A 13,722-nucleotide genomic window follows, 5' to 3' on the forward strand; every position below is an offset into this window, starting at 1 on the left:
GTGGCTTTGCAGGCGCCGCAAGAGAATGCCGAGGATTACCGCAACCGGAAGGGGTTCCATTCGTTGAACGTGCAGTTGGTGTGTGACCACAGACAGCTGATACTAGCTGTCAATGCCCGCTTTCCAGGCAGCAGCCACGACGCCTTCATCCTGCGCCAGACTTCTGTGGCAGACCTTTTCGAAGCCCCGGCTCACCCAGGAAGCTGGCTTCTCGGGGACAAGGGTTATCCTCTGTGCACCTGGCTGATGACCCCGCTCTGTGCGCCCAGCACCCCTGCTGAAGAACGATACAATGAGAGCCATCAAGCGACAAGGAACATCATTAAGCACACAATCGGTGTGCTAAAGCAACGGTTCCGCTGTCTGGACTATTCCGGGGGAGCCCTTCACTACTCGCCTGAGCGAGTCTCCCATTTCGTTGTAGTGTGCTGCATGCTGCATAACCTGGCAATCCTCAGGACTCAGCCACTGCCAGCAGACATTGGAGCACCAGCAGAGGAGGAGGAGGAGCACCAAGACGGGAGGGAGGCACAAAGTGCAAGGGCCGTCCGTCAGCGGCTTATTGCAAGTCGGTTCTAGGCCCCCTCTGAGGGAATGGCTTGTGCCATTGAAAGAACATGAATGGAACGGTTCCGCAAACCCTGAGCCGGTCAAGGCAACAAATAGTTCAAAGAGCAAACATGCACAGTCGGAATAAAGACACTTCTTTATTTAACAAACTGTGTGCCCTTCCCACATGACAAAGTAATAGAGAGAAACCCCAAAAAAAGCAGTCAGACACATAACTGGCTCTCACAACCTGGAGACAATGAACAAAAGAGTTAACAAAAAATGACCACGATCCTCGGCCTTCACTAAAAAAATTAACAGCATTTTGCCACACCGCCTACTTTTTGCCCTTCGAGGGTGATCTGCTTCGCTTGCGAGATTGGCCCCTTCGCACCCTGCAGCTCCTCCGCAATGGGACCCCAGTGGCTGCAGCAAGGCTGGGGGAAGGCTGCTGAGTGTCAGAAACTGAGTCAGCAGATGCCCTTGGGGGACGGCCTGGACCAGCTCTGGGCCTGGAGGGCCCGGCTGCTGACTGCTCCAACTCTGCATGGGCGGCAGCAGTCTGTCCTACGGGTGGTGGCAGCTGCAGTGGAGAAGTGACAGTGTTGGCAGCAGGAATGCTGCCATCCTGACAGAGGACAGGCAGTCCCTGGTCGGACGACACACTGGCACTCCCACGGGGCAGCACTGCAGCATGCGGAGCAATCTGCTGAAGCACAGACTGCTGGCCTTCTGCGGCGCAGCGAGGGCCCTGGCGATTTGTGCCCGATGCAGCGAGGGTGGCAGCAGTCAGTGCTCGTGTGGCCTCAATCTGTGTCTGCATCAGACCAGCCACTGACTGCATTGCACCACTAAGCACTTGCGTGGAAGCCGCCTGTGCTGCACCGAAGTCCTGCAGACTCCTTGCCAGTGCTGCACCGAAGTCCTGCAGACTCCTTGCCTGTGCTGCACCGAAGTCCTGGACACTCCTTGCCAGTGACTCAATGGATTCGGGCATCATTGCCACTGCAGCCATGAGCTCAGTGTGCCTCTGCTCCGCCTGGGCGCCCATTTCAGCGAGGAGCCGCACCTCTTCTGCGCTCACTGTAGCACGACTGGAGGCCAGACTCTCCCTCCAGGGAGAAGGCCACCGAGCCTCCCTAACCGCCCCCCCCGCGTTGCTGCAGCCCGCTGGACCCCAGAGCTTCACCCTCCTCAGACCCTTCTCCCCTGCTCCCCCCTAGGGAAGATGTGTCCCCATTATGGCTATGGGCTGCCTCGGCTGAGGGTAGCACTGATGGTCCAGCTGTCTCCTCCTCCTCGCCTTCAGAATCACTCACAGTGGCAGCTTGCGGACCCGCCTCCTCACCTGGCGATTCACCATCTGAAAGCAGGGAGGTACAAGAGTTGCTTTAGCATGAGGACAGGGCGGCAGCGAGGGAGGCATGAGTGCTGCAATGCACTGTATTGGTTCGATAGTGGCAAAGGATGCTGGTGTGAGGCACAAGTGGAAGGAGAGAGGTCAAAAGGTGATGACCTTGCCATTGCTGTCCAGAACGGGGTCGGCATCTCCAGTTTCGATGTGGCCAATCATCCGGCCTGCCATAATGCGCTGGACTCGCTGCTCCAGATCGCTGAGGTCTTTAAGGTGAGGCCAGCCTCCCCCGGTCCGTTGCTGCTGCCTCCTGTTATGGGCCAGCTTGCCCTGCAAGAGAAAGGACGGGCTCTGAGTACAGTGTGAAGCCCTGATCTTGGCTGCACTGCCTCCCATGGTGGAACAGCCCTTACAGTGTGAAGCCCTGATCTTGGCTGCACTGCCTCCCATGGTGGAATAGCCCTTACAGTGTGAAGCCCTGATCTTGGCTGCACTGCCTCCCATGGTGGAATAGCCCTTACAGTGTGTAAAGTGCTGAATGTGCGTGTGAGTTTCATGAAAGGCCCATAGGTATTGGATGAGGGCTGGGCATTGGGGCTTTCAGGACCCTTTGGCCATAAAGTGAGATGCACATGCAGGGATGAAGAGGATACTGAAAAGGGTACTCACCCTGACGACCCGAGTGAGGTCGTTGAACTTCTTCCTGCATTGCACAGGGGTCCTAGGCACCATGCTGCTGGAGGTCACTCTGTGAGCCACCTCCCTCCAAGCTTTGTGGTAGTCGGTGGGCAGCGGCATCCTGCCACTGTCCGGAAACAGGATAGATCGCCTGCGCTCCACTGTGCCAACCAGAACCTGCAGGGCCCCCTCACTGAACCACTGCGCTCGCTCCCTGGCCCTCTCCATGGTCTTAGGCGTTAGAATGTGGCAGCAGGTCTGTCCAGGCCGAGAATCAGGGCTCCGATGTGCAGGGTGTGGCTGCAATCCAAGATCGACCCTCCCCTTTAAGAGCTGACCGGCGCCAGCGTGTCTGCCTGCAATCGCTAACTGGCCGCACCTGCGCCTCGCTTCTCCGGCTTAGCACCTTAGGACAGTTGTGCAGCACCTGCTTTAGCGCTCCAAGCACCTCTTGGGGCGAAGCAGGTCAATTTAGCTGAAGGTGGCGATAATTTGTGCTGGGCGCTAAATTTTGTGCCCGCTCAACTATAACGCCCCAAACGTGGCGATACTGAATTTCTAGGCCAGACAGTTTTACCGAGGTAAAATTTGTAGTGAGTGTTTTATCTTAAATAAAAATCTGTGAGCAAGAGTGATGGAGAATAAAATGACAAGTCTTCTGATTATATACCTGTTGAAGCTTTTCTGTGGTCTCTAAATTTTTTAAGTGCAGTAATCTGAAGGAGTGGGGGAAAGGTTTGCATTTAATAGTTTGATTTTTTAAATTACATCAGTTGAATTTTGAATTATCTTTACCTGTGTTTTGTTGACAGAAAAGGTCAATACTAATCATGTACACTGGTGACAGGTTCTAATTCATGACATGAAACAGAGACAGAGAAAAAAATACAGGCAGTTTATTTCCTCATTCTAATTAGATTTTTTTTAAAAGTTAAATTTTGAAAGCAAACAAGTCCATCAGTGAACCAGATAGAATGGGACAAAATTAAGGTGGCATTTGGCACCTGCCCTTGGGGTACACTATCCATCTCCAATGTCTGTTATATATAAAGTCATTGGCCTAGAAATTGGAACCTTTACTGCCGGCCGTTAAGGCTGGTTTTGAAGAAAGAATGGCGGCTGCCTCGTTTCCACCCACTTCCGGCGCCATATTGGGCGAGTTGGCAGCGCTACCATTGCCTGCGCTCACCACAAATATTTTAATGACCAGGAGCGTGACGTCAATCAGTGTGCAACGGTGAACTGATGCACGCTCAGCGATTTTGGACGTCTCCACTCCTCTTACCACCGTCTCCAAAGCACGCCCGTGCGTGCAGCTGTTGCCAGCACACAGAGCTGGAGAAAGCAGCGGAGGTCTAAAGTCTTCAATAACGCTGCAGAGTATGTCCAATCCAGTGAGATGGCTCATGGTGATTGCTGCAGAAATACATTAGCAGATTGAATGCCTGTCCTGTACATGTTAGATGCCAGTACGCCACCAGAGCAGGTCAGTGAGCCGTGGCACGTAATGTGTACAGAACAACATATGGTTACAAAAATAGTACTGCATCGAAAGGCTTGATCCATTACAGTCGCTTGCAGTTGTGCCAGTAAACTAGGAATTAAATATTTGTGCTTTGTAAATGTTTACTGTTTTTGTTCAAATGTCCATATTGAATATGCATCCTGTTCCTCTGAAGTAACAGGTGTTTGTTTATAAGGGAGAGCCAACAACTTTTTCCTGTTTCTGAAGTAATTTATATATTTGCATTTGCTCGTATTGATATTCTGGTATTCAGGATATCCAGTAAGCTTTTCACATCTCCTGGTCTATTCAGGGAGGAATCGTGGATCACCTGTGCCAGCTCGGACATCCAGAATTGCAAACAAATCTCTCAATTCCAGTACACCATTGCCCTTTCAAAATGCTTATCCGGGTACTTTCTAGAGAGATATACTCCTAAAAAGACTTGCAAGTGAAAAACCTCTATAATAACAAAGCTTATTCACTATGTATATGTATTAAAAGAATACGTTGCTTTATTGTATTCCAGGGAGTTGAATCGGAAATATTGGTTGCATACTTTAAAATATGGTTGATTAGTCTAGTTTTACGCTTTCATTTATCTTGCATACCCTCTCGGTCAACCGAGAAACATAACTGAAAACATTGCAGTTCATTAAGAAACCGCGATTTCCTGAGAACGCTGCACAGATAGATAGGCCCAACCTTCAGTCTCCTGCCGATTTTACCGCCTGAAAAAGCGCATTGCAGGGGAGTTTCTACGCTGCGCTCATTTAAATCAGCAGGCAGCACCAAAATACCGGTGTTGCCTGCGCTCTTTTTACGGGAGGCCGTTAACCTTGGTCCGCAGTGGCACGGCCCGTTTTCCGGCTTAAATCGAATTTCTAGGCCATTAAGTCTAAACTGTTTGATTCCCCTTCTTCTGAGCTTGCCACCTTGTAAAGTTCACGTAAGTGGAGAGAGGTTGGGTGAGGCAAGGGTGATGGAGGTTCACTTGGTTGCTTACCACTCTCTTCTCTGGGACACGGTGAGTGAAAACTTTGTACAGTCGCCATGTCTTTCCTAATATGGGTCCAAATATCAGTGAGGTTCCTATGCACAGCATCCATATGCGAATCTGTAATTTAAAATGAAGGTTTGTGATTACACAAAATATACTGAAACTAACACTGGCAACTCTACAACCACTTGAATGCATGGCCACAGAGATCTGAAGTAAATGTTTTAATCTCTCAACTACCTTTTCAGGAATGTTGGACAGCTGAAAGAAAAATAATTATAGATAAGTAGAAATAATCCATTATTTTCAATGCAAAACATTACTTCATTGGCACAGATCACATAATTAATACCATGTGCTTGGGTATCTCAAGTGCTTGTAACATGCACTGGCTGATGTCAGTTACTTCACAAGATTTTTAAAGTGGTTTTCAAGTCACCAGGGATTTACAATCTTTATGAATAAAAAGTCAAAACTATATTTACTATAAAGAATGACAGGTAATATGGGGATTAAGAGTGCCAAAATCTCTGGATTTACATCAGATGACCAAATCAAAGCCTCTTGGCCATGTTTACCGTCTTGTAAAAGCCTCCTAGTTATGCATTAGCCTAGATTTTCAACAGCATTCCTAAAAATCCAACAATTGTATTCAAAGCATGTTTAAATAGAATTGCAGACCCAGAGCTACTGATCTCCCAAATATTCTGCCTCATGTTTTATAATTGCATTCAGATATACTCATCCCACAGACAACAACACTACAATGTCATCAAGCTTTTATGCAGGATTTTGTTTTCAAATTCTGGGCTGGACTACACCTCCAATGAACTTGTTAAGCAGTTTATGGGAACGGTAGCATAGTGGTTATGTCACTGGACAGAGGCCTGAACTTCATGTTCCAGGGTATGTGAGTTCAAATCCCACCACAGCAACTGGGGAATTTAAATTCAGTTAATTAAATAAATCTGGAATAAAAAGCTAGTAGCAGTAATAGTGTCCATGTGTAGGTCCCTTGCAGTCAGAATCAGGGGAATTTATAATGGGGAACAAAGAAATGGCAGACCAATTAAATACATACTTTGGTTCTGTCTTCACAAAGGAGGATATAAATAACCTCCCAGAGATGTCGGGGGACATAGGGTCTAATGAGAGGGAGGAACTGAATGAAATCAGTATTTGTAGGGAAATGGTGTTAGGGAAATTGATGGGATTGAAGGCTGATAAATCCCCAGGGCCTGATAATCTACATCCTAGGGTACTTAAGGAAGTGGCCCTAGAAATAGTAGATGCATTGCTGGTCATCTTCCAAAATTCTATAGGCTCTGGAACAGTTCCCATGGATTGGAGGGTAGCTAATGTTACCCCACTATTCAAAAAAGGTGGTAGAGAGAAAATGGGGAATTATAGATCGGTAGTGGGGAAAATGCTAGAGTCCATTATAAAAGATGTAATAGCAGAGCACTTGGAAAACAGTGACAGGATCGGACAAAGTCAACATGAATTTACAAAAGGTAAATCATGCTTGACTAATCTACTGGAATTTTTTGAGGATGTAACTGGTAGAATAGATAAGGGAGAACCAGTGGATGTGGTGTATTTGGACTTTCAGAAGGCTTTTGATAAGGTCCCGCATAAGAGATTAGCGTGTAAAGTTAAGGCACATAGGATTGGGGGCAAGGTACTGACTTGGATAGAGAACTGGTTGGCAGACAGGAAGCAAAGAGTTGGAATAAACGGGTCTTTTTCCGAGTGGCAAGCAGTGACTAGTGGGGTACCACAGGGATCGGTCCTAGGACCCCAGCTATTCACAATATAGATGTAATAGCTCCAAGTTTGCAGACGACACAAAGCTGGGTGGGCGTGTGTGCTGTGAGGAGGATGCTGAGAAACTCCATTATGATTTGGACAGGTTGGGTGATTGGTCAGATGCATGGCAAATGCAGTATAATGTGGATAAATGCAAGGTTATCCACTTTGGTGGCAAAAAGAGGAAGGCAGATTATTATCTGAACGGCAATAGATTGGGAGAACGGGAAGTGCAACGAGATCTGGGTGTTCTTGTGTACCAGTCGCTGAAGGTAAGCATGCAGGTGCAGCAGACGGTTAAGAAGGCAAATGGTATGTAGGCCTTCGTAGCGAGAGGGTTCGAGTACAGGAACAAGGATGTCTTGCTGCAGTTGTAGAGGGCCTTGGTGAGACCACACCTTGAGTATTGTGTGCAGCTTTGGTCGCCTTATCTGAGGAAGGATGTTCTTGCCATGGAGGGAGTGCAGCGAAGATTCACCAGACTGATACCTGGGATGGCAGGAATGACGTATGAGGAGAGATTGGGTCGATTGGGCTTATACTCACTGGAGTTTAGAAGAATGAGAGGGGATCTCATTGAAACTTATAAAATTCTAACAGGACTGGACAGACTAGATGCAGGAAGGATGTTCCCGATGGCGGGGGAGTCCAGAACCAGGGGTCACAGTCTAAAGATAAGGGGTAAGCCATTTAGGACAGAGATGAGGAGGAATTTCTTCACCCAGATTGTGGTGAACCTGTGGAATTCTCTACCACAGAAGGCAGTTGAGGCCAATTCATTAAATATATTCAAGAATGAGTTAGATATATTTCTTAAGGGATCAAGGGATATGGGGAGAAGGCAGGGACAGGGTACTGAGTTTGGATGATCAGCCATGATCGCATTGAATGGCGGAGCAGGCTCGAGGTGCCGAATGGCCTACTCCTGCTCCTATCTTCTATGTTTCTATGAAACTACCGGATTGTCATAAAAACGCATCTGGTTCACTAATATCCTTTAGGGAAGGAAATCTATCTGGTCTGGCCTATATGGGACTCCAGACCCAGACTCTGAAATGCCAAGCCACTCAGTTGTACACAACCGCTACAAAAAACAATACTGCAGCGGTTCAAGAAGGCGACTCACCACCACCTTCTCGAGGGCAATTAGGGACGGGCAATAAATGTTGGCCTTGCCAGTGACGCCCACATCCCAGGAACGAATAAAAAAAAGTTTGAAAAATAAAAAGGATCCCAGTGACAAACCCCCCACAGAAATCTGCTTATTTTGTCCTTGGTCTCCCTAGGCTGTGTATATCCTGTAGCAGAGTTAGCAAATATAAGGTAATACACTATAGGGTAAAAGTAACATAGAATCAGAGAAATTTACAGCACAAAAGGAGGCCATTTGGCCCATTGTGACCGTGCAGGCCGACAAAGAGCTATCCAGCCTAATCCCACTTTCCAGCTCTTGATCCATTGCCTTGTAGGCCACAATACTCCAAGCACTTTTTAAATGCGGTGAGGGTTTCTTCCTCTACCACCCTTTCAGGCAGTGAGTTCCAGATGCTCACCACCCTCTGGGTGAACAAAATTTCTCTCAAATTCCCTCTAATCCTTCTACCAATTACTTTAAACCTATGCCCCCTGGTTATTGACCTCTCTGCTAAGGGAAATAGGTCCTTCCTATCCACTCTATCTAGGCCCCTCATAATTTTATACAACTCAATTAAATCTCCCCTCAGCCTCCTCTGTTCCCAAGAAAACAACCCCAGACTATCCAATCTTTCATCATAGCTGAAATTCACCAGTCCTGGCAACAACAACAACAACTTGTATTTATATAGCGCCTTTAATGTTGTAAAATGTCCCAAGGTGCTTCACAGGAGTATTATAAGACAAAAAAATTGACACCAAGCCACATAAGGAGAAATTTGGGCAGGTGACCAAAAGCTTGGTCAAAGAGGTAGGTTTTAAGGAGTGTCTTAAAGGAGGAAAGAGAGGTAGCGAGGCGGAGGGGTCTGGGCAGGGATTTCCAGAGCTTAGGGCCTAGGCAACAGAAGGCACGGCCACCAATGGTTGAGTGATTATAATCAGGGATGCTCAAGAGGGCAGAATTAGAGGAGCGCAGATATCGTGGGGGGGAGGGGTTGTGGGACTGAAGGAGATTACAGAGATAGGGAGGGGCGAGGCTATGGAGGGATTTGAAAACAAGGATGAGAATTTTGAAATCGAGGTGTTGCTTAACCGAGGGCCAATGTAGCTCAGCGAGCACAGGGGTGATGGGTGAACAGGACTTGGTGCTAGTTAGGACATGGGCAGCCGAGTTTTGGATGACCTCAAGTTTACGTAGGGTGGAATGTGGGAGGCCAGCCAGGAGTGCGTTGGAATAGTCAAGTCTAGAGGTAACAAAGGCATGGATGAGGGTTTCAGCAGCGGATGAGCTGAGGCAAGGGCAGAGATGGGCAATGTTACAGAGGTGGAAATAGGCGGTCTTAGTTATGCCATGGATATGTGGTCGGAAGCTCATTTCAGGGTCAAATATGACACCAAGGTTGCGAACAGTGTAGTTCAGCCTTAGACAGATGTTAGGGAGAGGGATGGAGTCAGTGGCGAGGGAACGGAGTTTGTGGTGGGGACCGAAAACAACGGCTTCAGTCTTTCCAATATTTAATTGGAGAAAATTTCTGCTCATCCAGAACTGGATGTCAGACAAGCAGTTTGACAATTTAGAGACCGTGAAGGGGTCGAGAGAAGTGGTGGTGAGGTAGAGTTGGGTGTCATCAGCGTACATGTGGAAACTGGCGCTGTGTTTTCCGATGATGTCGCCAAGGGGCAGCACGTAGATGAGAAATAGGAGGGGACCTCGTTAATCTCCTCTGCACCATCTCTAGTGCGATCACATCCTTCCTATAATGTGGTGACCAGAACTGTACGCAGTACTCTAGCTGTGGCCTAAATGGTGTTTTATGCAGTTCTAGTATTTTATACAGTTCTAGCATAACCTCCCTGCTCTTATATTCTACGCCTCAACTAATAAAGGGAAGTACCCCGTATGCCTTCTCAACCGCCTTATCTACCTGTCCTGCTACCTTTAGGGATCTGTGGACATGCACTCCAAGGTCCCTCTGTTCTTCTACACTTCTCAGTATCCTACCAGTAATTGTGTATTCGCTTACCTTGTTTTCCCTGCACAAATGCATTACCTCACACTTCTCCGGATTGAATTCCATTTGCCACTTTTCTGCCCACTTGACCAGTCCATTGATATCTTCCTGGAGTCTGCAGCTTTCTTCCTCACCATCAACCACATGGCCAATTTTTGTAACATCTGCAAACTTCTTAATCATGTCCCCTACATTGAAGTCTAAATCATTGATATATACCACGAAAGCAAGGGACCTAATACTGAGCCCTGTAGAACCTCACTGGAAACAGTCTTCCAGTCACAGAAACATCTGTCGACCATTGCCCTTTGCTTCCTGCCACTGAGCTAATTTGTTAACTTGCCACTTTCCCTTGGATCCCATGGGCTTTTACTTTTCTAACCAGACTGCCATGTGGGACCTTGTCAAAAGCCTTTGTAAAATCCATGTAGACTACATCAAACGCACTACCCACATCGACACTACTTGTTACCTCCTCAAAAAATTCAATCAGGTTAGTCAGACACAACATCCCCTTAACAAATCCATGCTGACCGTCCTTGATTAATCCGTGCCTTTCTAAATGATGATCAATACTGTCCAGCAGAATTTTTTCCAATAATTTTCCCACCACTGAGTTTAGGCTGACTGGCCTGTAATTACTTGGTCTATCTCTTACTCCCATTTTAAACAACGGTACAACATTTAAACAACGGTACAACATCAACAGTACTCCGGCACCATGCCTGTAGCCAGAGAGGATTGGAAAATGATGGTCAGAGCCTCCGTTATTTCCTCCCTTGCTTCCCTTAACAGCCTGGGATACAATTCATCCGGGCTTGGCAATCTATCGACTTTCAAAGATGCTAAACCCCTTAATATTTCTTCTCTCACTATGTTTATCCCATCTAATATTTCACACACCTCCTCCTTAACTACTATGCCTGCATCGTCCCTCTCTTTTGTGAAGACGCAAAATATTCATTAAGAACCATACCCACGTCTTCTGCCTCTAATAGGCCCTACTCTTTCTTTAGTTATCCTCTTGCTCTTTATGTATTTTGAAAACATTTTTGGGTTTTCCTTGATTTTACTTGCCAATATTTTTTCATGCCCTCTTTGCTTTCCTAATTTCCTTTTTAATTTCACCCCTGCACTTTCTATACTCCTCTAGGCTTTCTGCAGTATTGAGCTCTTGGTATCTGACTCAAGCTTCCCTTTTTTGTCTTATCCTATCTTGTATGCTCCTGGAACGTTCTTTGTGGAACGTATTTGCACTGAACCCTCACCATCTCCTCCTTGAATGCCTCCCATTGCTTTGAAAACTAAGCAGCCAGTTTTCCAGTTTGGTGCTGGGAAACCAGTGAAAATTAAGTATTGGCCGTGGGAAATGGAGGCTTTCCAAAAATTTTGAGGTGATGCTGGTGGGGATGATAGGAATGGTGGTTGGGGTGGAAGGTGGAAGATGTGGGAAAGGGAGATAGATTTAGCTGAGTGGGAAATGGGGGAAGCTGTTGAGAACAAAGCGGGTGGGGAAAGTGGTTATGATTGGACAGAAAAAAATGGGAAGAGGTGAAGCAAGCAGGTAGGAGACATGGAATTGTTGGAGGAGCTGGCAAAAATATGGGAAGGAATAGAAAGAGTACAGAGAGAAGAATGGAAGGTGGGGGTAGAAGAAAAATGGCAATGCAAAAGGTAGAGAAATGAGTGAAGATGAGATCATGGGAGGGAAACAGTGGAAATTAGGAGAGGCATAGGAATGAACAGCAGATGCTGGGGCGGGGATGTGGGAGGGGAGGAGAAAAAAAGACTGGCAGCAATGGTTGCAGCCCTGTGTAGCCCCATCCTTTCCCACCATCCACTAGGAAAGGAAAATGAGAGACAGAAGCAGACGATGAAGAGACTGAAAAAAAGTAGAGTTAAAAACAGCAACATTGAGATAAGAGACAAGACAGAATTCTGAATTAACATAGGTCAATGCAATGAGAACCACTAGTATATTAATTACATACACACAAATAGGCTAACTTATTTCACTTTTTCAAAACCCCCATTCCCTTATTCAGAAACCTCGATAATCTATAAATTAAAAGTCTTGCTATGTGGTATGCACTTTCAGGCCACAAACCTGTTGTCACAACTCTTGTCACTTTTTATGTAATCATTTGTGATGGAAAATAATCCATAGCAACAGGCCAACATTTGATAATGGAAAATCCATGTCAGCATTCAGTGATGCTGTAGCTGCAGTTCTCTGGCCACGAGGTGGCGATGTTGCACTAGCCAATGACAAATCTGAAAATGTAATCCACTGGGCAGAGCACCTGGGGCTACCAATCACTTCAGAAACTACACTACAAACCAATTGTAAAAACTATTGTATAACCGTTTTAAAATCACTGCTCAAAAATTTTTAAATGCCCAACTTACAGCCCCAAAATGTCAAAATGTCTGATCAAACCTAGGGGTTTGTCACTCTACCCACCTGCGCTTCCTGGCCTAAAATGCCCTGCTTCCAACCCTGAAAATGCCAGCTCAAATTCATTCTTGGGGGAAGCCCACCCACTCCCCACTGTTCCCGTTAAAAGTGCCGGCTCTGAAAATGTCATTTCAAATTGGACCTGATGCTGTCCTGAACACTACCTGTTGTTCCCAGCAAAACATGCCCAGCTTTTCCTGAGTATGCTGTCCTTGCCTGCCTGCTCCCGATTCTCCCCAGCAAAAATACTCCCACTTCCAGGCACAACAATATCTGCTCAAATTGGGCCTTGAGGCACAAATACTGTCCTCTTCTGCTTGATTCCTGCATCTTTTATGCCTAAATACCTGCTCAAGTTGCCATGCTGCAGGCCGTGCTCAGCTGCCATGTTCCCCCTGTCCACTGCGATTCATTCCCTGCTGTAGTGTTCCTGCTCATATTGCTGTGCTCCCCATTCAAATATTTTAAAATGCAGCCCTGCTCCATACTTTTTGGCCTTGGGACCTGGTTCCTGCTTTGCTATTTAGTGCCTTCCACCGTACAAATTTATTAATAAGCTGGTATTCCCACTGCTCCATTCATTTATTAATTTGTGGTTCTCTATTATTATTTTGATGGTGCCCACTACTCTCTGTATGTATTAATTACTAGTGACTGGTGCTCTATTAATTCCCTGCTGCTTGGTGATCTATGAACTGATTAATTTGCTAGTGCCCACTGCTCTATTGCTTTTAAAATGATATTCCACTCCCTGCTCTATGACTGGGGCTGATTGCTGGTTTTGTGTTCTGTGGATAAGCTGTCCTGCAGCGTTTATCAGTAACCTTTCACCCAAGGTGAAATGGGCAGACACATGGCTGATGAAATTTAATGTAGAGACCTGTTATATGATGCATTTTGGAAGGAAGAATGAGGAGAAGGAATATAAACTAAATGGTACAATCTTAAAGGGGTTGCAGGAGCAGAGAAACCTGGGAGTTTACATAAACAAATCTTTGAAGATGGCAGGACAAGTTGATAAAATCAATTAAAAATCATACAGGATCCTTGGCTTTATAAATAGAGGCACACAGTACAAATAAAGGAACTTGTGCTAATGTTTTTATAAATCACTGGTTAGGCCTCTGCTTGTGTATTGTGTCCAATTCTGAGCAGCACCCTTTAGGAAGGATGTCAAAGCCTTAAAGCGAGTGTAGGGGAGATTTACCAGAATAATACCAGGGA

The 13,722-nt window shown here is 46.4% G+C and overlaps 1 protein-coding gene across 1 annotated transcript in view; it reads right to left on the bottom strand.

Moving 5' to 3' along the window:
• gpr156 (G protein-coupled receptor 156) overlaps positions 1-13,722 on the bottom strand; it is a 101,695-nt gene that overhangs the window by 16,111 nt on the left and 71,862 nt on the right. The window contains exon 5 of the mRNA XM_086006857.1: positions 5,092-5,202. Within this exon, the coding sequence (XP_085862983.1) occupies positions 5,092-5,202 (111 nt within the window). The remainder of the gene's footprint in view (positions 1-5,091; positions 5,203-13,722) is intronic.

This window comes from Somniosus microcephalus, chromosome 14, assembly GCF_052327205.1.
Source record: "Somniosus microcephalus isolate GS21.2 chromosome 14, FLI_Smic_1.0, whole genome shotgun sequence".
In the NCBI taxonomy this organism is placed as follows: domain Eukaryota; kingdom Metazoa; phylum Chordata; class Chondrichthyes; order Squaliformes; family Somniosidae; genus Somniosus; species Somniosus microcephalus.